Source organism: Nicotiana sylvestris, chromosome 7, assembly GCF_000393655.2.
Source record: "Nicotiana sylvestris chromosome 7, ASM39365v2, whole genome shotgun sequence".
Taxonomy (NCBI): Eukaryota; Viridiplantae; Streptophyta; class Magnoliopsida; order Solanales; family Solanaceae; genus Nicotiana; species Nicotiana sylvestris.
In genome coordinates this window covers 4,104,138-4,131,552 of record NC_091063.1, presented here as the reverse complement: position 1 = coordinate 4,131,552, position 27,415 = coordinate 4,104,138, and the positions used below count along the sequence as shown (strand labels likewise).

At 40.6% G+C, this 27,415-nt stretch overlaps 1 protein-coding gene across 1 annotated transcript; it reads right to left on the bottom strand.

Annotated features, from left to right (window-relative positions):
- Positions 1–8,996: 8,996 nt before the first annotated feature.
- Positions 8,997–12,558, bottom strand: LOC138872690 (uncharacterized). The gene is made up of 5 exons (XM_070151099.1): positions 12,037–12,558; positions 10,243–11,982; positions 9,659–10,137; positions 9,123–9,404; positions 8,997–9,081 (listed from the first exon to the last, which is right to left on the bottom strand). Exons 1-5 carry the CDS (start codon positions 12,556–12,558, stop codon positions 8,997–8,999), a joined length of 3,108 nt encoding a protein of 1,035 aa, XP_070007200.1.
- Between the last annotated feature and the right edge of the window lie 14,857 nt (positions 12,559–27,415).

The following is a 27,415-nucleotide window of genomic DNA, read 5'->3' as shown; positions in this document are numbered from 1 at the left end:
TTTATATTAGAACTACGGGACTGAAACCAGTAGATTCCCTTAGTACTGGGTATTTATATTTGGGGCTACATATCGGGATTCCTGTAGATCCCCGCGCACTATGAGTTGGACTACGGGACGACACCCGGGAGATCCACTGGATATTTTCATTTGGGGACTACAGGATGGTTGATCGTCCAACCCAGTACTACTACAAAGTAGCAAGAGAGGTCGAAACAGCTTTTACCCGAGAAGGTCGGGATCAATTTCCACATGGAGCTAGAGATTGGAGTTGAGTTTCTATCTAAATTAGAGTTGCATAATTGTTCCTAATTACACTTTTAAACATTGTTGGCTTTGATTTTACTTCTAATTTTATACTACTAAGATGCTAAATTAGGCTAAGTGAAGCTAAGAGTAAACTATTGAAGGTTGTCTAAATAGGTAAAAGGCACTAGGAAAGTGACTATTTCCTAGGTGGATAATTGACAGATTCTCAAGTCTAAGGCTAGATTGTCATATTTGGGGAGTATGATATAACCATTACACGATTCTACTCACTCTATACCTCTCGGTAGTTTGAGTGATTTTGCCTTAATTGACTTTCTCTAGACCAATTGGGTATGATAATTTGTGCAAGCAATAGAGGTTCAAGTCGGGTATTATTATCTCTAGGTTTAACCCTTTAATTGGGGCTATCAATCTCTTGAATACGCCTCAATTCCTTGTTGGACCAATTTCATAGACTTAGGCTCTTTTTCTCAAGAAGAGCCAAAGTTAACTAGGCATAAACTAGTATTTGCAACCACTAATTCAACATTAAAACCCTAAATTAGTCCAAATATTAAACACCCATAGACAATCAAGCATTAAAATACAAGACTCATCAATTACCCACACTAGGGTTGAGCCACAACCCTAGCTAATGGGTCTACCTACTCATGATTATAGAAGAAAACAAAGAAATAGATGAAGAAAAACCGATAATATTTAATTACTAGATGAAACTTGAAGATTCAATGATGAAACTAAGCTAAAATTACTCAAAATAGAAAAGAAGTACTGTTCACGAGCGCAGACATTCGTCAAAATACAACTGATGACCTAAAAATGGGAAAAGAAACCATTTATACTAGGCTAAAAATTATGGACAAAAATACCCCTGTGGGGCTAGTGCAGACCGCACAAAATCGAGTGCGGCCGCACTAAGGCTCTTGACTGAAATAATCTGCTCTCTGAAGTTGGCCACCGCGGACCGCACAAAATGCACCGCGGCCACGGTGGCTTCTATTGCGGTCTGCACAAAATGGATTGCGGACCACATTGGACATATTCCTCCAACTTGGCAACTCTCTGATCTTGGGCTCTGCGAATCGCACAAAGTCGAGTGCGGATGCAATGAAGTCAATGCGGTCCGCACAAAATACTTTGCGGCCGCATTGCTTGGCTACCTGAAATGCATACTCTCTGAACCTCCTCTTTGTGGATCGCACAGAATGGTGTGCAGCGGCACTAGTCCTGTTATACTGAGCTTGGCCTTGTTCTTGGTACTTGTGCATGTTTCACTCCCTTTTGAGCTGGTTTTGACGAATTGTCACCTTATTGACCAAACCCTGCAATCAAGTACAACATGTGAGCCTTTGGGACTATTTTGTACACATTTCTAATCAAAACTTAAGCAAGAAAGAGTGTAAAATGCATCATAATCCCTAGTTATCAACTCCTCCAAACTTAAGCTTTTGCTTGTCCTCAAGCAAACTGTCGACGCCCCCTTTTTCCCTCCTAAGAGAAGGCGAAATCGGGTTTACGACTTTATGGACAAAACAACTCTTATTCCCTTATGAGGAATCGGGTTATGGAATTTGAAGAGTCGCCACCTAATGATTATAGTGCATTAGGACACTTTTAGAGAAAAGAAGAAGATTTTTGGAAGAAAACCAGAGTTCGGGTAAGGGCTTGAGATTATCTCGAGGGGAAGGTGTTAGGCACCCCTCAAGATCCACTAGTGTGGTTCCCGGCCATGCTTAATTGTGACTTTAAGAAGAGTAGGAGTAGACAAGCAAAGTTTGCACATAAGAAATATAAACAAGTTGACAATTTTGAAAGAAGAAAGACACAAGTGATTTTTTTTGGAAAAAAGGAAAGCTTAGTTTGAGGAAAACGTTAATTTAAACGAAGGAAAATCAAAGAAAAGGGTCCTAGGTTTAACTATAATATGGATCACTTCGGTGCAATACCCAACAATCATTCTCACACGAGATATTAGCGCATCGGTCATCATCTCCATATTCTACCCTTCCCACCCCGTTAAGGTGTTAAAGCGCGTTTAGTCTCGTTTACTTATTGCATGCTAATACCTGTCCCGACCTATCAGTCCCGGGGTATTAGGACTTCTAATCCTAAGAGGGAAGAAAGGGATGGGACCTTTATGGAGTTTTAAAGGATAAAATTCTAGTTTCGACATTCAAAAAACAAATATCAAATAAAGGGATGAGTAAACAAGCAAACAAGGCTCAAATAAACCCCTTAAATCAGACAACACTTCGTTTAGCATGTCTTAGCATATACTGATTTGGTCTTTAAAAAATTAAACAGCGGACAGATTGGTTCAACACGTAGAGTTGGATAAAAAGTCTACATTAGATAGCCCGAATCCAATTGTCAGAAATTGAAGTATTTTAAGCGAGTCATTTAGAAAAAAAAGAAAAAAAAGCACTATTTTCAGAAAGGACCTAAATAGTTTAAGACAGAAGGTTGAAAATTTGCAGAGGTTCAGAGATGACTTGAAAATCAGCAGAATTGTTTAAGTGAAACTACAGTAGAGTTATGAAGAAAAGTTTTCGAAAGTGAAAAGACCTTAAAGGAATAGTGAGTTAAAGGCTGTTTTGAAATAGTAGCTTCATGAGATGAATAAATTCAGGCAGGGGGTTAAAGGAACCGTTTCAGAAAAAAAAAAAAGATGCCAGTTTAGAAAATTTAAGAGCATTGCAGATTTGTAAGAGTTTCAAAAGCAAACAGATTTGGAAGAGTTTTTTTTTGTTGACAAAGTTTGAAGCCAATTGACAGATTATTCTTACTTAAACACATTAGGCAAGTTTGAGCTCCTATAGGCATGATATCTACGTGACTGAATTTTTAAGGCTTGTTATTGTTATTAAACCGGTAAAGGAATGAGTATTTGATTACCCTACAGTTTGCCTAGCGTTTCGCGTGTTCCCTATAGGCATGATTTTTATATGCAATTAGTTGATTATTAGGTCCTATAGTCAGGATTTCTCATGATTGGCAACATGGTTGAACATTAAAAGCCTATAGACATGCTAGGTGATTGAATGAAAGGAATGCAAAAGCCTATAGACATGATTTCTAGATGATTTATACGTTTAACCTATAGGCATGATATCTAAGTGATTAAACAACAATATTGATCCTATAGACATGGTATCTACCTTTTAACATATGCAAGTAAATATAAACCCCCTCCCATACCCTTTACTAATACTCCCCAAGTTCTTTTTTTTTAGAAAAATATTACAGAACCAGAAGAAGGAAAGGAAAATAATTAAAATACATCACAGCCTACAGCCAGATCCGAGCAGCCTAATTCAATCTTAATATCTAATAACATGTGTTTCACCAACCCAGATTCCAGAATCCAAGGCCTTCTCTTATTCAGAGTGTTTCAAAGTTCCAAGGAGCTTCAATAGCCCAGGCAATGCTTACACTCTGAAGAGTAAATATTGTAACAGAATAGTGCAAGTGTGGAATTACCAGCCCTCAGGCGTCCAAGTTCAGAGGGAACTCCAGGGTCCCTAAGCAGGGCTTACCAAAGGGGGGTAGAACTTAGGAACTAGGAATGAGTGCAAAGTGAGAGGGGAACCATAGCAGAGGGTGGTCATACCCAGCCATGGCATAGGCTGGCACACCCCTAACCCTTTGTTTAGGTCAACAAATAGGAGCAGACTCTGGGGAGTCAAAACTTAGGGTCTGAGTGGTGATTAGGACACTACCAGACCCAAGTTAAAGCTCAACACATAAATGGGAGAGGAAATGGGAAAGCATTTGAGTAGAGACTCAGTAGAGTCTGATTCTGGATCATGGTCAGCAATATCAGATACTGCCATGATTCAAAACAGTACTAGCACACAAAAGGGAATAGGGGGAAGGGATTTTCATACAGAAGCATACACTGACATTAAAAAAAATATATAAGAAAGCATAGCAGACTGTAGATGCAAGGACATAGAAGAACATGCTACAGAACATAAACACACAGTGAAGAATGTGTAGAAGAAGAGAAGTGAATACACATAGTAGGAGAGTATTATTTAACTTAGAAGTACATACCAGTTTTCAGTTCTAGTACAACAGAGAAACAACAACAAATAGACAGCCAGACAGTTAGCAGGAACAATTCAAAACTTCAGCAAGTACTTGGGAGTTCAGAGGAACTCCAGAAATGTTTAGACAATAGGAGATAAGGGGGCAGAGTGCTCAGTAGAGAGACAGTAGTAGAGAAAGTGGTAATAGAGAGAGTAGCAGTAAAGAGAGTAGTAGCCAGTAAAGACAGAGAAGATTGTGTGTTGAAAAGGTGCAGAAAAGAGTTCTGAGAACTGTGTTGTGTTCGAGTGTTTGTGTAAAAAAAAACTCTTGTCTTAGAACTTGTGAGAGTTGTGAGCTTTTATAGTGCAAAAACGAGTAGACAAGAAGGCAAGGAAATAAAATCTCAGTCAATCAAATAAAATCTCCCTTAGTCAAAGGGATTTGATTTCAAACGAGAGTGGTAATTAAGGGAAGAAAAACCTTTCAGAGTAGCATAATAAAGGGTAGGTTCATACAGAGTTTATTTAAGGTAAGAAACTATAGTACACGGTTTTGAAAGAATAAGGAAACAAAGTAATCAAACAGCCGAAAAGTTTTAAAAGCTTTGAATGAACTTAGTCAGGAAAATAGGGAAAAGGCTAAGTTGTAAAAAATCAGTAGCAAATCAATCGAGCCTCAGTAAAAGGAGATTGAAATCAATCACAAGCTAATAGTATCAATTCAAAAAGAACGAAACCCTCATATATAAGCATGCTAGTATCAAGCAAGAAAGAAAGATTGGCATAAACAGTTTTAGAGTCATAAGCAAAAAGGAAAGAAAGTTTCAATTCAGTTTATGAACTCATCACAAATTTGAGAGCCTAGGGTTTCTAGAGTAGAACCCTAGAACCAAAAGCTCGCAAAATCCCCGAATAGGGTTTCAGTCTGAGTAGGACACACAAAAGAGAAGGCAAACTCAACAAGCCTGGGGAACTCTTTCAGAATTCCCTGAGGAAATACACAGACATACGTAGCAATCGAAAGCAGTAGAGTGCAAACTAAAACTCAACCAGTTCAGAAGAGAGAAGAGATGCCATAGAAGTTTAGGAAGTAGTAAAAGAAGCAAGTTCAATAACCCAAATAAATCCAGTAAGAGTAAACACTTTCAGTAGCAGAAATAGTTAAGGGACAGGCAAGATAGGCGTATAAACATGCTTATAGAAAAATCAGTAGAAGCAGTAATAGAACAAAGGCAGAGAAACATGCATATTGACAGCAAATCATAAGAAACAAACGAAAACCCCCTAAAGCATGGCATGAACACACAGATTCACATAAAGAAAGAAGAATAAGAAGAAGAATCATTTTAGGATTTTTTGAAAACCCTAATTTGAACAGACTAATTTTAAAAAGGGAAAATTAGGGGAAATCGTTAAAACATCGAATAGAGCATAGATCTGCAAAAGATCTAAGAAAATAAGGAAAGAAAAACCTCGAATCAAGCTTTCTTTAGGGTTTCTCGGAAACCCTAGAGACGAGAAGGCCTGGAATGGTTTGGTCTCTAAATGAATCTGGGCCATGGCTAAGCCTTCAGAGCTTGAACACGCCGGAATGGAGCCAGAGGAGCCACAAGAACTCAGGTCGGCGGAGGACCTGAACAGGTCTGTTGAAGATTGATCCTTGAAAGCCTCGAATAATCATGGCTTGGGGTGAAAGGGGAGAGAATATAGGTTGTCCATGGCCTGAGAAGCCATGGACGATGGTGGGTTTGGTCGGAGACGATGATAGACGGCTAGGGTTTCGAGTGGCCTAGAGAGCATTTGAGAGAAGAAGGGATTTGGGGCAGCGGTCTTAGAGAAATGATTTAGGGTTAGGGGGTCGGGTGAAATTGAAAAGGAAAGGAAGAAGGGTGGCCGTTGATTAATACAATCAACGTCCAAGATTAAAAGCAAGAGATGGGCGGGTTAGGTTAATTGGGTCTGGGTCAGGTAGAAATGAAATTGGGTTGGGAATTGGGGGGTTAGAATTAGGCTGTAATTGAAATAAAAAAGAGGCTAAAATTGAAATAGCCATTTTTCCCTTTTGAATTTATAAAAATAAAGTTGTTAAAAATCAAATTAAAAATATTGGGTTGATAAACAATATGTAGGTATTAATTTAAAAATATTAGGATTGATTTTGTTATAAAAATTGCTATTAAATCTAGAAGTAGGCTAAAATTGCAATTTCATGCAATTTTAGTTTAAAAATACCAAATGGACTTGTAAAATTATGAAAAAATCATGTAAATTGCATTTTGATGTAAATGTGAGAGTGAAATAAATTATTCACCAAAATGGCAAGTTTTGGGAATAATTAATGGATTTTATAGTGCACGATAGGCCATAAATTGGTCTTAAAATTATTAAAAACGCCAAAAGCTTTTGGGGTGCTCATATATGCACACATATTCTATTTTGAAAGTGTTTTGGAGTATATAAAAAATATATAGGGAAAAATTGGGTATCAACAGCTGCCCCTCTTTACCCAAGGAGGATGAAAGAGTTGTCGGGTAAAGATAAGATGACCAATTTTGACCGAAATTAGCGATTGTAGAAGAATTTTGACCGTGCTCTTGTTTCTGAGCTGCCTACATATCCATGGTTTTACAGGAATCAGGCCATATGTAGTTCAGGAACCATTGGTGGAATATGCCGATGGAAATTCGAAAAGACGGACGCGATGGTCAGATTTAAAAGGTGTTTGGAGTCGAATAGATTGCGGAGAATCGGAGCGGGATCGCTTCTACTGAGACGGCCGTTCACTAGCCGGTGTACCTGTAGATGAGCAGATGCACATATTGTGCGTAATTTAAACATGATGCAAATTCCCGTTGGACCATGAATGTTGTCTTTGGACGGTTAATATGACGTCCTCAGACTATGATGTCCTGGGCCATGAAGAGCATAACATAAAGATTCGTAGGCCATGCAATGGTGTTATCGGGCTATGCAGATGGTGCCTCCGAACTATGACGCCTTTGAATAAGTTGGCGATTTTTCATCCCATGAGAATGTGGCAATCTTTCAGCCGAATGAATGCAAAGAGTGGCAATTTTTCAGCCAAGGCATGAATTTGAATGTAGGTGGCGATATTTCAGCCGAAACGAGAATTTAAATAAAGTGGCGATATTTCAGCCATGCAGGATGGAGACAGAGCTTAGTCTCGAAAGGCAGATAGATAGCCTTATGCAATATGGAGGTAGAGCTTAACCTTGAAAGGCAGAGAATAGCCTTATGCAAAATATAGATAGAGACAGAGCTTAGTCTCGGAAGGCAGATAGATAGCCTTATGCAATATGGAGGTAGAGCTTAACCTCGAAAGGCAGAGAATAGCCTTATGCAATATGGATAGAGACAAAGCTTAGTCTCGGAAGGTAGATAGATAGCCTTATGCAATATCGAGGTAGAGCTTAACCTCGAAAGGTTGCAGATGGAGACAGAGCTTAGTCTCGAAAGTCAGATAAGTAGCCTTATGCAGGATGGAGGTAGAGCTTAACCTCGGAAGGTAGAGAGTAGCCTTATGCAATATGGATGGAGACAGAGCTTAGTCTCGGAAGGCAGATAGATAACCTTATGCAATATAGAGGTAGAGCTTAACCTCAAAAGGCAGAAAGTAGCCTTATGTAGTACAGGAATGTAAAGGAGCAAATAGTAGTAATTTTCTTAGCTCATAGGCGATTGCGATATCATGACTGTTGGGGAATGTTGGGTGTAGATAGTAGACCTTTGTGAGTTGAGTGATTGTTTCGAGGGTTTCAACTTTGAAGAGTGAATGTGTTTTGCGTTGCGATCTGAGTTCCTGCATCCAAAGAAAAATCGTGAGTTCTGTAGAGGGGGAAGGTTAGTTCGTATCCCTTGGCTCCTGACGTTACGTATCATTGGGGTAGAATTGCTAAACGACGGTGATGCAAATGATGTTTATGCATGATTCAGTAAATGTAATGTAAGTATATATAAAAAAAATGATTTTATTTTGGATGAACCAACAATTGCAACGTGGTTCAAGACACGGCAACCTTTCTTGCTCCGAAATTTTGAGGGTCCTCCTCAAAATTCTACCCCAGTTCACTGGGCTGGCGCTGCTGACGGCTGTGCTGAATAACTGAAAGCGGATCGATTCCAGAATTTTGAGGGTCCTCCTCAAAATTTTGCCCCAGTTTACTGGGTTGATGTTGATGCGAAAGCCGACAAACTGACTTCGGAATTTTGAGGATCCTCCTCAAAATTCTACCCCAGTTCCAATAGCGGGGAAAATGGAATTTTTATTAAAATGTGACCGAACCCATAGGGCTGCCTATGTATCCCCTCTTAAACGGGAATCAGGTCAGGCGTAGTTCAAATTACATCATAAAGAAAAGCATACGATCAAATGTAGTATCTCTTTACTGCGTTTGAGTTGATTGGCTTCGGCCAGACTTCTCCGTCCATTTCTGATGGTATCCAACAAAACAATCGACGAACAACTGCAGCTCATGTTTGGCGCAATTGTCAATCAATATGTGTATATTCGGCAAAGGAAAGTCGTCTTTGGGACTGGCCCGGTTGAGATCCCGGTAGTCGACACAGACTCTAACCTTCCCATTCTTCTTTGGTACCGGCACGATGTTGGCTAACCATGTCAGACATTCTACCACCCTGAGAACCCTGGCTTTGACTTGCTTAGTAACCTCTTCTTTAATCTTCAAACTTATGTCTGGCTTGAACTTCCTGAGCTTCTGCTCTACCGGCGGACATGTAGGATCTGTTGGCAACTTGTGAGCTACAATGGATGTGCTGAGACCAGTCATATCATCATATGACCAGGCGAGGATGTCCTCATACTCTTTTAGGAACTCTGTGTACTCTTTCTTTTCTGATGGCGACAAATGTGCGCTGATACGTGTTTCCTTGACATTCTCAGTATCACCCAAATTAACGACTTCGGTCTCATCTAGATTAGACTTAGGCCTATTCTCAAAGTTCTCGACCTCTCTGACAACCTCTTCTGGTATCTCATCTTCTTTTGAATCCATATCTGTTTGTTGCATTGCCTTATTGCAAGTTACAGTCGTTGGTTCATCATCAAGATATGTAATAGTAATGCTGTGTAAAACAAAGTAAATGATAGAGAAAAGTAATAAGAGTGCAATATATAATGAATTTGAAATGCTTTGAATGAAATTCATAATCGTTCGAGACATCAGAGCTCTTTTGGAAAGTAAAGACAATGCAGAAAGGAAAAGCAACTAGAAAATAAAGATGCGATGCATGATGCTCGTTCAGCCTTGCTACCCCGAAGATGTCCGGACACTGGTGGTCCTGACCGACCAATTGGTGAGGCGTTCCCCTCGGTTCACGGCTTGAATGGAAGGGCCTTCCTCCCTTCCTCCTCGAAGATAACACAACAATCCATATCATCTTCTAGAAACAGGTTCTTTATTGCTGCTAGTGCCTCGTCTTCCTCTGATCCGTACAAAGTGTCGGTTGGCTGAAATGTCTGCTCCAACTGAGGTGTAGGGTGCTCCAGCGAATAGTATGGTCTGCACCATGGAGGTGACCAGTGGTTGAACTCCTCCCAAGTGTACTCATACCCTAGGCCAAAAGTGGTACCGTGCTTCTTCAACTTGATAGGTTTGGTAATACCCTGCAGGTTCTTGCCAAGTCCTTTTCCAGGTTCATACCCGCTCCAATTCAGGATGCTTTCGATCTTGTTATCCCACCACTTGTCTTTGTCTACAGAATTGACCCGCTCGATGTGGTGGTACGTTTCTCCTCCTATCGGAATGGTTTGGCGACTGTATATAGGGTTGCTACCGTCGCCATGAATGATTACTTCCTGATGATTCCATTCAAAGTTTACAGCTTGATGCAAAGTTGATGCTACAGCCCCAGTGGCGTGGATCTAGGGTCGTCCCAGCAACAAATTGTAAGATGCTGGTACGTCAATGACTTGGAACTTGACATCAAACCAGGTGGGTCCCATCTGTAGGCATAGGCTAATTTCTCCAATGGTGGACCTCTGAGATCCATCAAAAGCTTTGATACTGATAGCCCCGTCTTTGACCTCGTGCAATCCCTTACCCAATGTCCTGAGAGTTATCAATGGACAAATGTTGAGGCTGGATCCCCCGTCGACTAAAATCCTGGTGATAAAGTGATCCTCGCATTGCGTAGTGATGTGCAATGCTTTGTTGTGACCAAGCCCTTCTGGTGGTAATTCGTCCTCGTGGAAGGTGATCTTATGGCTTTCCAGTACCTTCCCCACCATGTTTGCCATTTCGCCTCCTGTTATGTTGCTGGGAACATAAGCTTCACTCAATATTTTCATTAAGGCGTTTTTATTTGCCTCAGAGCTTTGCAAAAGAGCCAGAATAGAAATCTGTGCTGGCATTTTGTTCAGTTGCTCGACGACTGAGTACTCTTTGGCCTGTATCTTTATCCAAAGGTCATCGGGCCCAGTTTCGATAGGACGTCCAGAGGCTTGCTTGCTGGACTCGGCTAAATGTTCTGGGGTGTATACCCTGCCTGTTCTAGTCATGCCCTGTGCGGCGACCGCTTCTCCGGTATGTGTCTTCCCTTTCCTTCTAGCCTCAGCTGTGTAATCCCAAGGTATGGCTTTCAACTTGAATGGGGTCATGTCTGTCATGGAGACCGGAATAGGCACCTTGTGAGGTAACACAGTAACTTCGACAGGTGTAGGCGCCTTTGGAATTCCAAACTCAACCTCAATCGGTTTTGGCGCCTTTGCGGAAGGTGCTTCAAACTCGAGTGGTACAGACACATTTACCACATCGCCCTTAGAGGGCTGAATCTGAACAACAATGGGATTGAGAGTAACTGCTGGCTTCTTAGGTTTGTCTCCTTCAACTATCAAACTGATTGACCACTTGGGGTCCCAATCGTCTTGAATCTCAATCATATGGATGCTCCTGCCCTTGTGGTCATGCAGGGGGTTGTTGCGGACATTAGGAGCAGGCTCTTTTGCTATAATGATCTTGTTGTCAATCAGGTTCTGAATCTTTTCTTTCAACGAGCGACACTCGTCGATGGTATGGCCCTTCATCCCGGAATGGTATGCGCAAGTCTTGTTTGGGTTGATCCATTGGGAAGGATTTTCGGGAGTTACTGCTGGAATAAGGGTAACGTAACCGGCTGCTTTGAGTTTTTTATATAATTGGTCAATTGGCTCGGCTATGGCGGTATATTGTCTGGGAGGTTTACGGTCGAAATTTAGTCTAGGTCGGGGAAAGTTTTGGCGTGTAGGAGGTGATGGGTAGTGAGAAAGTTGGGAGTTGTATGCTTGGCATACGGGTGCGGGTTGAGAATATCTGGGTGAAGTGGGTTGATACGTAGGTGGTGGAGGTAATTGGTAAGCAGGTGGTGGAATTTGGTAAGTGGGTGATGGTGCTTGGTAGTTTAGGGTAGGTTGATATGTGAGTGGAGCTGAGAGATAAGTTTGGTACTTCATAGGGGAATTGTTCCTTTGCGCAACCATTACGGAATTTACATCCTTTTTCTTCGACGAGCCACCAGACTGTAAAGCCTTGTTGGTAGCTTGCAATGCCTCGAGGTTAGTGACCATACCATTTTTGGTGCCTTTTTTAATCCTTTCTCCCAACTTGATGATGTCGGAGAACTTTTGGCCCTCTATTAGCATCAGCCTCTCGTAGTATTTCGGATCCTAAGCACAGACGAAAAACCTGTTCATTTGTTCTTCCTTCAAGGCCGGTCTGACCTTAGCAGCTTCTGACCTCCAACCAGAAGCATATTCGCGAAAGGTCTCTGTGGGCTTCTTCTTGAGATTCTGGATATAGAACACATCTGGTGTGTTCTCAGTGTTGAACCTAAACCGGTCCATAAAGTCAGACACCATGTTCACCCAACTAGTCCATTTTTTTGCATCCTGGCTAATATACCATGATAAAGAATCACCTTTCAAACTCCTCATGAACAACTTCATGCGGATTTTCTCGTCCCTTCCGACTCCTACCAACTTGTCACAATACATTCTCAAGTGGACCCTGGGATCACCTATACCATCGAACATCTCGAACTTGGGGGGTTTGTACCCCTCCGGGAGCTCAACATCTGGCTGAACACAGAGATCTTCGTAATTCAATCCTTCGACACCTTTGTTACCTTCGAAAACTTGAACCCGGCTAGTCAACTTCTTGATCTTAGCGACCAAATTCTGAATGAGGGAACTCTTGTCATCTGACTCGGCTGCACTTGTGATTGGCTGACTGTAGTGCGACATAGTGTCCACAAAGATAGGAGTGTTATGGTCTTTTGTGGTGTTTTGTGGTTCAGGAATGAGAAGTGGAGTATTATGAGTGGGTTGCATCGGAGGTTGTGGGGTGTTTTGTGGAGGTGCGGGGTGTCGCACCTCCTTTTTCCGCCCCCGCGAGGGTACAAGGGGAGTTTTCTCCAATTGAAGGACAGTCGAAACGGGATTTATTTAATTATTTCAGAGTCGCCACCTGGGAATTTTAAGGCGTCCCAAGTCACCAATTTTAATCCCTGAATCGAGGAGAATATGACTCTATTTATTATTCTGCGAACCAGAAATCCTGAGTAAGGAATTCTGTTAATCCGGAAGAAGGTGTTAGGCATTTCCGAATTCCGTGGTTCTAGCACGGTCGCTCAACTGCTTTCATTCTTGGCTTAATTATCTTGATTTTATTAAATACATTTTTATTGCATGATTTTACTACCGCTTTTTACTTATTGTTTATGACGAATTACGCGTACGTATATTCGTATTATATATCTTTTATAATTACCGGGGATTGTGCCACGCGTACGTGTACACAATAAAATCATCCATGTTATAGTTTTTATAAAAATATATATTCGAAAATTAAAAATAAAATCAGGAACATCATCACCCTTTTTATTTAGATAATGAACTGCACACCTCGGATTATATGAAATTATTTAATATATATTTTTTTAAAAGAAATTCTTTTTATTAAATATTCGCTCGAAATTGCGCGTACGCATAATCCGAATTTACTTTTAAAATATAATCAGGGTGCGCGAACGCATCCCTGATTGCGCAAAATCTTTGTTAATAGTATTATGGACTTTTCACAAATTATTTATTATATCATACATTTTTTATGTGAAAATCATGAGAACTCCCACTTTAGAGGCCTTTGAATTCTTTGAAAAGAATTCACAATCTATTAAAGGTTGTCCGTCGATTATAATCTTTCGAGTATAAATTATATTCATCCCGCTATTCAAATTCGAAGAAAAGAATAAAAATATGATTCAAACAAATACAACATATATATGCCAAAGGATGAATTGTATATGAAACTAACAAACATGATTTATGAAAGGAAGAAGTATTTTGGAACAATTTTTCATTATTTAATTAGTGCAAATCCCATTTCTAATTGTCATTGACTTAAAGTGTTGCAATTTGTATATCTCATCTTATTCTCATATACTTGCTTTTAATCCAATAGGCCTAATTACTTATTTAGGATGGTAAATAAGCATTAAGTGATAAGAAAGAGAATTATTATACAAATTGATTAACAACATTGCCTTACATGTCATATGTTCATATTTGTATGTTTTGAAACATTCGTAACACTTTAACATCATAATGTGCCATAACAACTCAACTTACCGTCCACTAATGGTTCTATAGATACCTGTTATGATGCCACATATGAACGTACAACTTATATCATTCCTTCCACAACTAAATCAGATGATCAGAATAAACTAGCAATATGGTTTTTATATTTTTCACGCTATTCTTTATTCAACTAACAATGTCACAAGGCCTAATTAATGGCCAATCTTTATATCATGTTTCTTACCTTGACAGTTCAAACATGACAAAACTAAGGAGACGGAGAGCTAACATTATTACAAAAAACTTATATGAATTTCAAGGTAAGACAATTAACTCATAGTTATCAAACTGAATTCACTACTAATTATCTAACATGAAACAAAATGAAATTTAAACTGGTGAACTTGGACAAATGGAAAATAGAATTGCAATTCAAGCTTCATTGATTAGTCATGTTGAATCTCTTTCCAACATGAAATTTAAAAGACATGTACCTGAAAATGAAGGTGGAAAGAGTAAATTTCAGCAGTAGCAGCAGTAACAAAATCAGCAGAATATACCAATAACACAGCAAGTCTGAACAAGACCCGTTAACCCAGATGAACAGTGACAGAGACTTGAGAAAAATTTCAGATTTGAACCGAACAATATTCACAAGCAAACAACGGACAGATTCTTAGAAAGATAACATTTCAGATTTTAGTTTCTTTCCTCTTCCTGTTTCAGATTCCTATTTCATATTTCTTTCTTTCTGTTTTTCACAAATGTGTATGTATTTCTGTGTGTATTTCCTAATGTTTTAGAAATCAGCCTCTCTTAAACAGACAACCTGAAAAAAAACAAAAACTGCCTTTCTAAATCAGATTGTTCCTCCTCTTAAAATCTACCCAAAATCTCAGTTTTCCTTGTTCTAATCTCTCTGAAAACTGAACTTTAAAATTTCTGTCTGAAAACTGATTTCTCTCTCTCTGAAAACTCTTAAAGTCTGTCTAAATTCTGTTCTGAAATCTCTCCAAAAAAAAACTGCCTTAATCTGCCCATCAGATCCTGTATTTATACAGGTCTGCCCCTTTTCTTGTTAGTGCTACATGGACCCCTTTTATCTTATAAAAACAGAAAAACTCCATTAAAAACCTCTTTTTCTACTTTAAACCCCATTAAGTTAACTTTTCCCTGATCTTCAGCAGTTCATTACCCTTTGTTTCCCATTATCTCATTAAATTAAAATCCATTAACAAACCACTTTCAGCCCTCTATTATATCATATTACCTTCACTGTTTCGTTACCAGTAGTACCCCTGAAAACCTACTGTTATTATTGAAAAATCAGAACCCACTGTAAAACAGATTCTATAATCTGTATAAACTTAATTATCCTTCTGATTTACAGCTATAACCAATCCTATGATTTTGAGACAGTATATCACATTTCTAATAACTGATTGACAAGAACTGAATTTAAACAGGGGATTCTCAACTGAACACTGAATAAAACACCCTTAACATTACACAGAACATGCAGGATTATTTCAACTGAAATTCAAAACTGAACTAAAAGCAAACAAATACAGGAGCATTGTCAATATACTGACAATGCCCTGAAACTTAATGTTCAGGAAACAATATACATACAACATTTATTCTGACAGACTTATTGAAATGTAAACAAAGGTGATTTAATTGACGAGTATTAATTAAACTGATTGTCTACAACAATTGTCAACAAGCAGTCTATAGAAACAGATTATTTCAATCCGTATTAACGAGAATTCATAATATAATTAATCGACGAACTTAATCGAGTCGATTACACATATTGTAAATAATCATACCATCAGAAACAATTTACTTAATATATCATATAGACGGGTAGGAGACAAAATCAAAATAGAAGATGTGAAAATTACAGTCTAATAAAACAAACACAAAACACACATAGAATACAAAAAGAAAAATAAGAAAAAATACCTCTAAATCTTTAAATTTACAGACTCGGACTCATCTTGGATTCGGACTTTGTTTGAAATCAAACAGACCTTAGTCGAAGTATTTTCCACTGAAAATACTTCGACTAAGGTCGATTAAACCTCAATCTTTATTCAACCTGGACAGAATCCAGAAGTTTGGTATTTCTAGGGTTCCTGAAGGTTCGATTTGGGACTTAACTATTTCTGGTCAGATTCGAGGGGGACCAAATACAAAACATGGGTGAGGGTAGCCTAGGGGTCATTTGGTGCCAGTTTAGAATAGATCTGAGCTTGTTCTTGTTTGGTCCGAACCTTCAAAAGAAGATTCGAAGAGTTCTGAGGGGATTCGAACCAAACCGATGTCAGATCCATAACGAGGCATTCTAGGGGGTGCTATGGTGTTAACTAGGGGTTGTTTGGTTTAGATCTGAGCTTGGCTCGAATCTTCAAATGAAGATTCGAGAACCTTCAGAAAGATTCGAGCCAAGTGGCTAGCATATCTGGATAGAGGAGGTTCATGGGGTTCTAGGGTGTTATTTTGGTGACCGGCGGCATTGATGCCGCCGAGTTTCAGGCGGTGGGATCCTAGGGCGGCTAGGGTTAGGAGTGGGGGTTTGGGGGACGATGATGAACAGTGTAGGAGGGGGGTGTTTAGTTTGGGGCCGGGGTAGGGGCCTGGGACTTATATAGGGGTGGGGTGGATTGATATTGTCCGTTGGATTAGATAGAATGAAGGGCCAGGATCAATTCATTAAACCAAACGATGTCGTTTGGTTTAATGCCAGGGTCGGCTGAGTCGGGTTACTGGATCGGGTTACGGGTTACGGGTAAAGGGGGTGAGATCTTGACCGTTGGTTGGATTTGATCCAACGGTCCCCGAAAAACTACGACCAAACGCTGTCGTTTCGGCTCGTCTGGTTTGGACCAGACTTGGGCTGCCTGGATTGGGCTAGGGGGGGTAATTTTGGTTTTGGGCCTGGATTTTAATCCAGGTCCGATTTTGTATATATATTCAACTATTTCATTTTTCTAATTTAAATTTCCAATTTTAATTATAAAACAATTTTAACTTCACAAAAATATATTAATTACTCTATAACAATTATTTAACACATAGACAAGACATCAATCACACAGTGGAATATTTAAAATAGAACTATTGCATATTTTTTGTGATTTTATTTAAATTATCTTTTAAATGCATAATTAAATCCTATATGCATGCAACATGTATTTTATTTTATTTTTTCATTTTATTATGACAAAGTAAACACTTACGGACATAACACAAGTATTTAGCATCACGCAAATTCAAAAATTACACAGTAAAAGAAATTTATTTTATTTTTTGATTTATTTTGGAGTAGTTTTTATTAAAGCAAAAATCACGTGCTCACAGCTGCCCCTCTTTGTGCGGAAACTCGAAGAGTTTTCGTGCAAAGATAAAGTGAGCGGATACGAGTGATTTTAGCCCGTTCGAATACTCCGTGGGAAGCATTTTTTGAAAGATTTGACCGAACCTCTGCTTCAAAGGTTTCCTACATATCCTTGGCTATAAAGGAATCAGGTCAATGTAGTTCGGGAAGTTTTGGGTAGCTGGGACTACCGTGGGACTGTGATGTTACTGCTGCTTCGTGCTGTTTTTACTGCTTGCTGACCTCCTTATTACACCTTACTTCAAAGGTAATACAAAAAGCTAAACTAGACTATGGTACAGGAATTAAAAAAAAATCTTATCTAGGTCATGTCCTTGCGTTTCTTGTTGTCTTGATATCTTGGTGACTCTTGGGCATTTGGACTATTCCGTATTCCTTTTCATTGTGTCCCATATTTTCTTTTGGGACTCTTGTTGTTTCTCGCTGGGGATTTTGTTGGACTCCTCTGCTTTATTGATTCTAAGTGTGCTCCTTTTTTCATATGAGCGGGCTTTTGATTTCAACACTTCAATAGCATTCCCTCGTTCTTCAGGTGGGTGCCTTGACTGCTTCTTTTCTTTCTTCATCCTCATTCTCCAGGTGGACGCCTGACTTCCTCAATTCTTCATCCTCATTCTCCAGGTGGACGCCTGACTTCTTTTTCTCATCCTCATTCTCCAGGTGGACGCATGACTTTTTTTAATTCTCATCCTCATTCTCCAGGTGGACGCCTGACTTCTTCTTTTCTCATCCTCATTCTCCAGGTGGACGCCTGACTTCTTTGATATAATTGACCATGGCATACTGCGGTCAATCATTTTTCATCAATCAAGTTTAACTGTTCTAGACGGGTTTTGACCCATTCATCATCATCAATCTTTGCTTCGGCGATGATCCGAAGGGAAGGAATCTCAACTTCTGCAGGAATTACTGCTTCAGTGCCATATACCAACAAATAAGGAGTGGCTCCTACTGAAGTGCGAACAGTAGTGCGGTATCCCAATAATGCAAATGGTAATTTTTCATGCCATTGTTTTGAACCTTCTACCATTTTCCGAAGTATCTTCTTTATGTTTTTGTTGGCTGCTTCTACTGCTCCATTCGCCTTGGGCCGATATGGGGTAGAGTTGCGATGTGTAATCTTAAACTGTTGACATACTTCCTTCATTAGGTTGCTGTTAAGATTAGCACCGTTATCTGTGATGATCACCTTCGGGATTCCGAATCGACATATGATATTTGAGTGGACAAAATCGACCACAGCTTTCTTGGTCACTGATTTGAATGTCTTGGCCTCAACCCATTTGGTAAAATAATCAATAGCTACCAGAATGAACCTGTGCCCATTGGATGCTGCCGGCTCAATTGGTCCAATTACATCCATGCCCCAGGCAATGAAGGGCCATGGTGCCGACATTGTGTGCAACTCGGATGGTGGAGAATGAATCAAATCTCCGTGTATTTGGCATTGATGACACTTGCGCACAAAACTGATACAATCTCGCTCCATGGTAAGCCAATAGTAACCAGCTCGGAGGATTTTCTTTGCCAACACATATCCACTCATGTGGGGTCCGCAAACTCCTGAATGTACTTCAGACATGACAGTTGTAGCTTGTCTGGCATCTATGCATCTTAATAATCCAAGATCTGGTGTTCTTTTATACAAAACTCCTCCGCTTAAGAAGAATCCATTTGCTCAATCGCCTAATGGTCCTCTTTTGGTCTCCTGTGGCTTGTGCGGGATATATCCCCATCCTGATATACTCCTTGATGTCGTGGAACCATGGTTCACCATCAAATTCTTCCTCAACCATATTGCAATAAGCGTGCTGATCGTGGACTTGAATATGTATTGGATCTACATAAGCTTTGTCCGGATGGTGCAACATTGATGCTAGGGTAGCCAATGCATCGGCAACCTCATTATGGATTCTTGGAATATGTTGGAATTCCACTGATTGAAACCGCTGACAAAGATCATGTAGACATTGTCGGTATGGGATGAGCTTCAAGTCTCGGGTTTCCCATTCTCCTTGAATTTGATGTACCAAAAGATCCGAATCTCCCATGACTAAGATTTCTCGGATACCCATGTCTGCAGCTAGCCTTAACCCCAAAATGCAAGCTTCATATTCAGCCATATTATTGGTGCAATAAAATCGCAATTGAGCCGTAACAGGATAGTGATGCCCTGTTTCAGAAATGATTACAGCTCCTATTCCGACTCCTTTCATGTTAGCGGCTCCATCAAAGAAAAGTTTCCAGCCAGGCTTTTCAATTCGCTCCACCTCGTCGATATGCATTGTTTCTTCATCAGGAAAATAAGTTTTCAACGGCTCATATTCCTCATCGACCGGGTTTTCGGCCAAATGATCGGCCAGCGCTTGAGCCTTCATTGCAGTTCGAGTCACATAGATGATGTCAAATTCTGTGAGCAATATCTGCCACTTTGCAAGTCTTCCCGTTGGCATAGGCTTTTGAAAAATGTATTTCAATGGATCCAACCGAGAAATGAGGTAAGTAGTGTAGGATGACAAATAGTGTTTCAATTTTTGAGCTACCCATGTTAGGGCGCAACATGTCTTTTCCAGATGAGTATACTTAACCTCATAAGCTGTGAACTTCTTGCTAAGGTAGTAGATGGCCTGTTCTTTTCTGCCAGTGAGGTCATGTTGCCCCAATACGCAACCAAATGAATTTTCCAAAACCGTCAAGTAAAGAATCAAAGGTCTTCCTGGCTCTGGCGGGACCAACACGGGTGGGTTTGACAAGTATCCTTTTATCTTATCGAACGCTTCTTGACACTCATCGGTCCATTTGACCGCAGCATCCTTTTTTAACAATTTGAAAATTGGCTCACAGGTTGTTGTGAGCTGAGCAATAAACCTGCTGATGTAATTTAACCTCCCCAACAAACTCATTACTTCAGTTTTGTTTCTTGGAGGTGGCAGTTCTTGGATGGCTTTAATCTTTGACGGATCTAGCTCAATGCCTCGTCGACTGACTATGAATCCCAGCAACTTTCCGGATGGAACTCCAAATGCGCATTTGGCAGGGTTAAGCTTGAGGTTGTACCTGCGAAGTCTTAAGAAGAACTTCCTCAAATCCCCAACGTGGTTGGCCTGATGCTTTGATTTTATGATCACATCATCCACGTATACCTCAATTTCCTTGTGTATCATATCATGAAACACTGTGGTCATTGCTCTCATATAGGTTGCTCCGGCGTTCTTTAGACCGAATGGCATTACCCGGTAGCAATAAGTTCCCCATGGTGTGATGAATGCCGTCTTTTCTGCATCTTCTTCATCCATTAGAATTTGATGATACCCGGCATAACAATCCACGAAAGACCCTATATCATGCTTGGCACAATTGTCGATCAAAATATGGATATTGGGTAATGGGAAATTATCCTTTGGACTTGCTTTGTTGAGATTGCGATAGTCGACGCATACTCTAATTTTGCCATCTTTCTTTGGCACAGGAACGACATTAGCTAACCAAACAGGATATCGAGTGACTCGAATGACCTTTGCTTCCAATTGTTTGGTGATTTCTTCCTTAATTCTCACACTCATATCAGGCTTGAATTTTCTCAGCCTCTGCTTGACAGGAGGCACCGTTGGATCGGTGGGCAATTTGTGGACCACTAAATCAGTGCTCAAGCCCGGCATGTCGTCATACGACCATGCAAAAACATCTTTGAATTCTATGAGTGCTTTAATTAACTCCTCTCGGATCTTTGGTTCGAGATGGACACTTATTTTAGTTTCCCGGACATTACTCGTGTCCCCTATATTGACGTCCTCGGTATCACTCAAGTTAGGTTTGATTTTTTCCTCAAAGTGAATTAACTCTTTACTAATCTCTTCAAAAACCTCATCTTCATCATATTCTGATTCATAATCACAATATATTTCTTGAATTATTACTTCGGAACCAGATTGATTTTTAAGACTGGGCTGAGGATTCCTCATGCATGCCATATCACTAGAGCCAGCGTAAAAGGAACTGTACAGGAAAGAAGAAAAAGAAAAGAAAACTATCAGGAATGATAATAAAAAGGAAACTGCTTTTTATTGGATGATGAAAGATAACAAGGTTTGCACACTTCAAACAAACTGTAAGATAAGCTTTGGGATTACAACCCTGAAGTAACCCAAAACAAACTGAAAGAAAATCAAAATAAACTACCAAGACTCCTTTCGAATTGGGAGAGGAGTGGCTTTCCAATTATTGAGCTTTGTTTCTGGCCCAACGAATTGAACTTCTGCGTTGCTACACCCTTCTCCGCTTTCCAACATATTCACATCACTAAACAATTTCTCGAACCTTTCAATTAATTCCTCTTCAGGATTGACCCGGGATTTAGGAATTGTTGTTATCGGGCGATTTTTAGCACTGGTCTTGACAAAAGACTTTGACAGATGTGGTACTGGTTTTGGAAGAACCCATGCTCGGTGTTTCAACTTCCTGGCCCTTATCACGTCATTGGCGGTGGGTATGAACCCTAAACCGAATGTTCCCCAGTTCTCGGGGAGAGATACTGGTTGTACAATTCCTTGCAGAGATAAGCCCAGACCTTTGCCGGGTATAAAGCCATTCTTTAACATTTCATAAGCTACCATGACTGATGCAGAGGATATCTTTGGATTCGGAAGGTATTTCCCTTCTGGAATTTTCTCTACCGACACCGTGTCGGACACTTGGTATACCCATGGTCCTTGGTCAATTTCTGTTCCCTCGACCGGTACAATGGTACTGTTGTGAGCATTTAAACTTTCTTCTCCATGCACGACTATTTCTTGATGATCCCATTCAAACTTGACAGCCTGATGTAGTGTTGACGGGACTGCTTTAGCAGCATGGATCCATGGTCGACCCAACAACAAGTTGTAAGAAACAGTCATGTCCAACACTTGAAATTCCATTGTGAATTCAACTGGCCCTATAGTTAGTTCCAACACTATGTCGCCAAATGAATCTCTGCTTCCACCGTCAAATCCTCGTACGCAGATACTATTCTTCTGGATCCTCTCCTCTTTAATTTTTAATTTGTTTAAAGTGGAGAGAGGGCATATGTTTGCACTGGACCCATTGTCAACCAATACCCGGGTTACTACGGAGTTTTCACATTTCGCGGTGAGGTAAAGAGCTCTGTTGTGCTCGGTACCTTCCACAGGTAATTCATCATCAGCAAATGTAATTCTGTTTGTCTCAAAGATTCTGTTGGCTATTTTTCCCAAATGATTTACAGAGATCTTTTCAGGAACATGAGCCTCATTCAGGATTTTCATCAAAGCCAGACGGTGCTCCTCTGAATGTATCAGTAATGACAACAATGAAATTTGAGCGGGGGTCTTCTTTAATTGATCCACAACAGAATAATCATGGAGTTTTATTTTTCTTAAAAACTCCTCCGCCTCTTCTTCCGTCACAGCTCTCTTTGTTGGCGTTGGATTGTTTTTAGTTTTTCTCAACTCTTCGGGAGTAAAACATCTTCCCGAACGTGTCAAGCCTTGCACCTCACACACTTCTTCCTTGATTTCTTTGCCCTTGTACATTACAGTCACCCGTTCATAGTTCCATGGGATGGCTTTGTTGTTGATGACCGGCAGCTGGATTACAGGTGCAATAATAACCTGATCTGTACGGGCTCCTTCCACAAATATAATGGGTTTGTTAGCAACCCCTGGTACTATCACTTTCGGCCTTTCTTGTTTTGCGGCAACTTTGCTCGATGATCCCTCATCGACTATCATAGATGGTTCATCACCATTTTTGTTTTGCTTAGACACCGGCTTCTCCTCTGTTAACTGCTTATCTGGATTGGTTTCATGAGATTTGATCATCATGACAGTTTGTGACGGCTTCTTTGTCTCCCCATCAGCTTGTATGATTTCTATCATATTAGCCTCTTGATGGGCTGGCATTGGATTTCTATTGATATTTGGGGCTTCGGGGGTTTGAACCTCGATTTTATTAGTATCAATCAGCTCTTGTATTGCATTTTTCAAATGCCAACATTTCTCCGTATCATGGCCTGGTGCACCGGAGCAATATTCACAGCTAATGGTGTAATCCAGATTCTTTGGAGGAGGATTGGGTAGCTTGGATTGTATTGGTCTCAGCATGTCTAGCTGTCTCAGCCTGTGGAACAGACTGGTGTAAGACTCTCCCAATGGAGTGTAAGTTTTCTTTTTCTGTTCCCTTTCTCCCCTGAATGCTGGCCTAGGCCTGAAACCTGGTCCGGGATAGGCTCGTGGGTAAGTATTTGGTGTGACAGGAGCACGCCAATTGGTGTGAACAGGTGGCTGATTGTATGCTTGAGCATGGTTAATGGAAAAATGAGGCTCTGAAGGGTGATAGTAGTGTTGGGATGAATCATGGTGGTAAGCTGATTGGCGAGGTCGTGGTTGATTATAGTAAAGCGGTGAACCTCTGGGTCCCGACCAAATTCCTGAATCAACTACTGTTGCTTCCTCCCTCTTCTTTCTTCCGATTCCTCCTACCCCGCCTTGAATAGCTTGAGTAGTTGCCTTAATTGCTGAATAGCTCATGATTTTATTTGTCTTGAGGCCTTCTTCCACCATACCTCCCATCTTCACTACTTCGTTGAATGATTTCCCAACCGCTGAAACCAAGTGGGCATAGTAAGTCGGTTCCAAGGCTTGGAGGAAGTAGTCTACCATTTCACTCTCCTTCATAGGAGGATCCACTCTTGCTGCCTGTTCTCTCCACCGAAAACCATACTCTCTGAAGCTTTCATTGTGCTTCTTCTCAAATTTTGTCAAAGATAATCGATCTGGGATGATTTCCAGATTGTATTGGAAATGGTATGCGAATGCCTGTGCCAGGTCATCCCAGGTGTACCATCTTCCATGGTCCTGGCGTGTATACCACTCCAAAGCTGATCCGCTTAGACTTTGACTGAAGTAAGCCATCAATAATTCATCCTTTCCCCCAGCTCCTCGCATCTTGCTACAGAAACCCCTTAAGTGGGCTACTGGGTCGCCGTGCCCGCTGTATAGGTCAAATTTGGGCATCTTGAAGCCAACTGGCAATTGTACATTGGGGAATAAGCATAAATCTTTGTATGCTACACTGACTTGCCCACCTAATCCCCGCATGTCTCGGAACGATTGTTCTAGACTTTTGACCTTCCTGAACATCTCTTCTTGTTCAACATTTTTGGCTGGCTTGTCAATTTCGGTTGGGAGATCAAACCGAGGAGCAGTTGAATTGATTTCGGAGGCTTTGAAGGTGGGCTCCGGGGGGTAATATTGGTTGTCCTGGGCCTGGAATGTAGGCTCACTAGGAGATTTGTGAAATGTAGCAGGGGGAGGTGCTACGAAAATAGGAGTCATAGTTGGAGGAAAGTACGGAACTGGTTTTGGAGGTGGAGACTGTGGTGTCTGAGAGGTGGTGCCTCGGTAGTGCTGGTAAATGGGGAAATTTGGGGATAATTCAGTGGTGATATTATCCTGAGTTTGGGTCATTGATGGAGCAGGGTTATTTGGGTGAGATGGGGGTAACTGTCCTGTAGACCAGGCTTGGTACATCTCAGCCATTTGCTGCTTGAGTTTAAACATCTCTTCTTTCATTTTCCCGACATCCATCTCCTCTAGCTCCATACCTGTGTCAACATCTGGGATAGACATACTTTCGGGTATTGGTCCTTTTGATCTTGTGTGATAGTGATAATATGCCAGTATACTCTTTAGAGAAACTAACTGCTTGAATTCTGAAAATGAACAAACTTGTTAGTTTTGAGAGTTTAACACATATATAATCACACGTTGAGATGCAATGCTCCTAGACAAATAATCCCTTTCTATTATGCATTTGCTCGGCTGTTTGTGTCGTCCCAGCTTTCTTGAAATTTTTATTTATTATATATATCTTTTATCGTGGTGGTCGAATCTTAGAGATTGCCTACGTATCATGCCTTACATGAATCAGACCTTGCGTAGTTCGGACTAAAGGCAATCACTTTTATTCATTACACAAAGATGGAATTACATTTGAAAACTTTTAAGAAAATGGTTTGAAAATACACACACTTAAATCAAAATAAAAGATACAATTCTTAACATCTCACAACATGCCCCACTTTCCACTTTTGTTGTCAAATATTGGATTATCTGCTCAATGTGGGGCTTGACCTGGATGGCCTCCCAGCGTACGATACATCCTTTCCAACTCCATTGCTAGATGACGAGCAAAAGTGGGCGCATGCTCTGTAAACCTTTCATAATCCATTCCTTGGCAGTTTACATAACTTTGAGATGTGAAGACTGCCAGGTCGTGGATTTGTGCCCTGAAACCTTGGAGACGTTGGTCTTGGTCTTGCAATTGCTGCTGACGAGTGGTGGCTATATCTCTGACACGGTTTTCACGATCTAGAGCTGATTCTAACAGAGCTCGGAGTCTAGCCTGCTCTAATCTTGCTTGCGATCTTTCCCTGTCGAGGTCTGCTTGTTGATGTTCTCTGTTGCATCTTCTTGCCTCTTTTAGTTGTGCACAAAGCTGGTCTTCTGATCGCGTCCAATAGTCTTTTTCCTTCTTGAATTGTGCCTTGTCTTTTTCGGATTGCCTACCCTGGCGTTCCTTGTTAGATCTGGCTTCTTCGTTTAATTGTTGGATCCTTTCTTTTGCTTTGCTCAACGCCCTTTCATTTTCCGCAAGAATGGAATCATAATCTTGCATTCTTTCAAAGAGATTGGCGATGGTTTTTTGATCCTTCCAGCTCCTCTTTGGCGTTTCAGAAACTCTTTTCATTTTTTGGAATCGAGCATGAAGATTTTCATTCTCACAAGCTAGACTCTTTTTCTCGCCTTCGGCTTCTTGTTCTTGCAAATCTTTCTCCAAACTGAGGCTTCTTAGATTTTCTTTTAGGGCATGGATAGTTGCTTTGTACCCTTTTTCCTTTTCTCCCCAGATCAACCGTTCTTGGATTTTATCATTGAAGTTTTGAACATGGGGTCTTTTTGTTGGCCTTCTTAGCTCAGGCTCTGGTACATCATCCACGCGAGACCGTTTTTCAAACCACCTTGCATATCCAGGATTTATCTCACCCCTTGTAGTGTCTGGGACTTGAGTATCACTTTTCAAGTATCGACATCCATTCCACATCTGCTGAAGTAGAGCTTCGGGAATAGTGGCTTCTGGGTGTAATTCGATTACTTGCATACTCAAATCTTCATCATCAGGAACTATTTGATATCTCCCTAGTTGCCTTAAGACTCTTAGTGGTGCATACGGCTGAATGCTTCTTAATCCCAATAGTAGTAGATAACTATTTGAGGTTGACATATGTATTACTTCCCTCATCGGGAGCCATCCCAGGGTCCATTCAATTTGATTTGCCGTTAAAGCCTTTAGATGAGATACCCATGCTTCTATCCCTTCTGGCACCTGATAATTTTTTGTTCTTTCCTCATAGCTTTCGATGCAATTATCATTGTTTGACCCATACTGTATGATCTTGGGCTGTTGTTGGAGATGTTCAATCACCCACATTTGCAACAAAATTTTGCATCCTTCGAAGACTTTTGCTCCTGATTTGCATAAAGTCAAAGCCCGATAAATATCTGATAGAATGATGGGGACAAGGGTGTGATTTTCTTTAGTGGTGAGGATTTGCACAACTTTTGCGGTGCGAATATCAATTGTTCGCTCTTTATTTGGGAAGACCATGACTCCTAGAAAAGCCACCATGAAAGCAAATCGACGGTGCAATCTGCCAAGTGTCTTTGTTTTGCTTATTAGTAAGGCCTTTCTCATGAATTTCGAACCCATCTGATTTTCCGAACCTTGAATACAAAAAGTTGAAGGAACAACATCCATTGATGACATTGCTTTTCCTGATTTGACTGCTGATGTTCAGAAGACCGAAGAATCGATGTACCGAAGGAGCCTTTGTGAATATCAAGCTTTGATTTCTTAGACTTCCGTCAAAACCAGCATAGCCAGCTATCTCCTCTAATGTAGGAGTAAGCTCGAAGTCAGAGAAACGAAAAACATTGTGAACAGGGTCCCAGAAAGTTACTAACGCCGCAATCAGATCATCACGGGGTTTAACTTTCATAATGTCCGTGAGATTTCCCAAATGCTTGACGACCCATTGTA

Coding starts and splice junctions, on each gene's coding strand:
- LOC138872690 (XM_070151099.1), bottom strand. CDS start 12,558: ATGTCGCACTACAGTCAGCCAATCACAAGTGCAGCCGAGTCAGATGAC. Junction 9,405..9,658: donor AAGGCCCTTCCATTCAAGCC/GTGAACCGAGGG, acceptor TGTTTTACACAG/CATTACTATTACATATCTTG. Junction 9,082..9,122: donor TATGAGGACATCCTCGCCTG/GTCATATGATGA, acceptor CATCCATTGTAG/CTCACAAGTTGCCAACAGAT.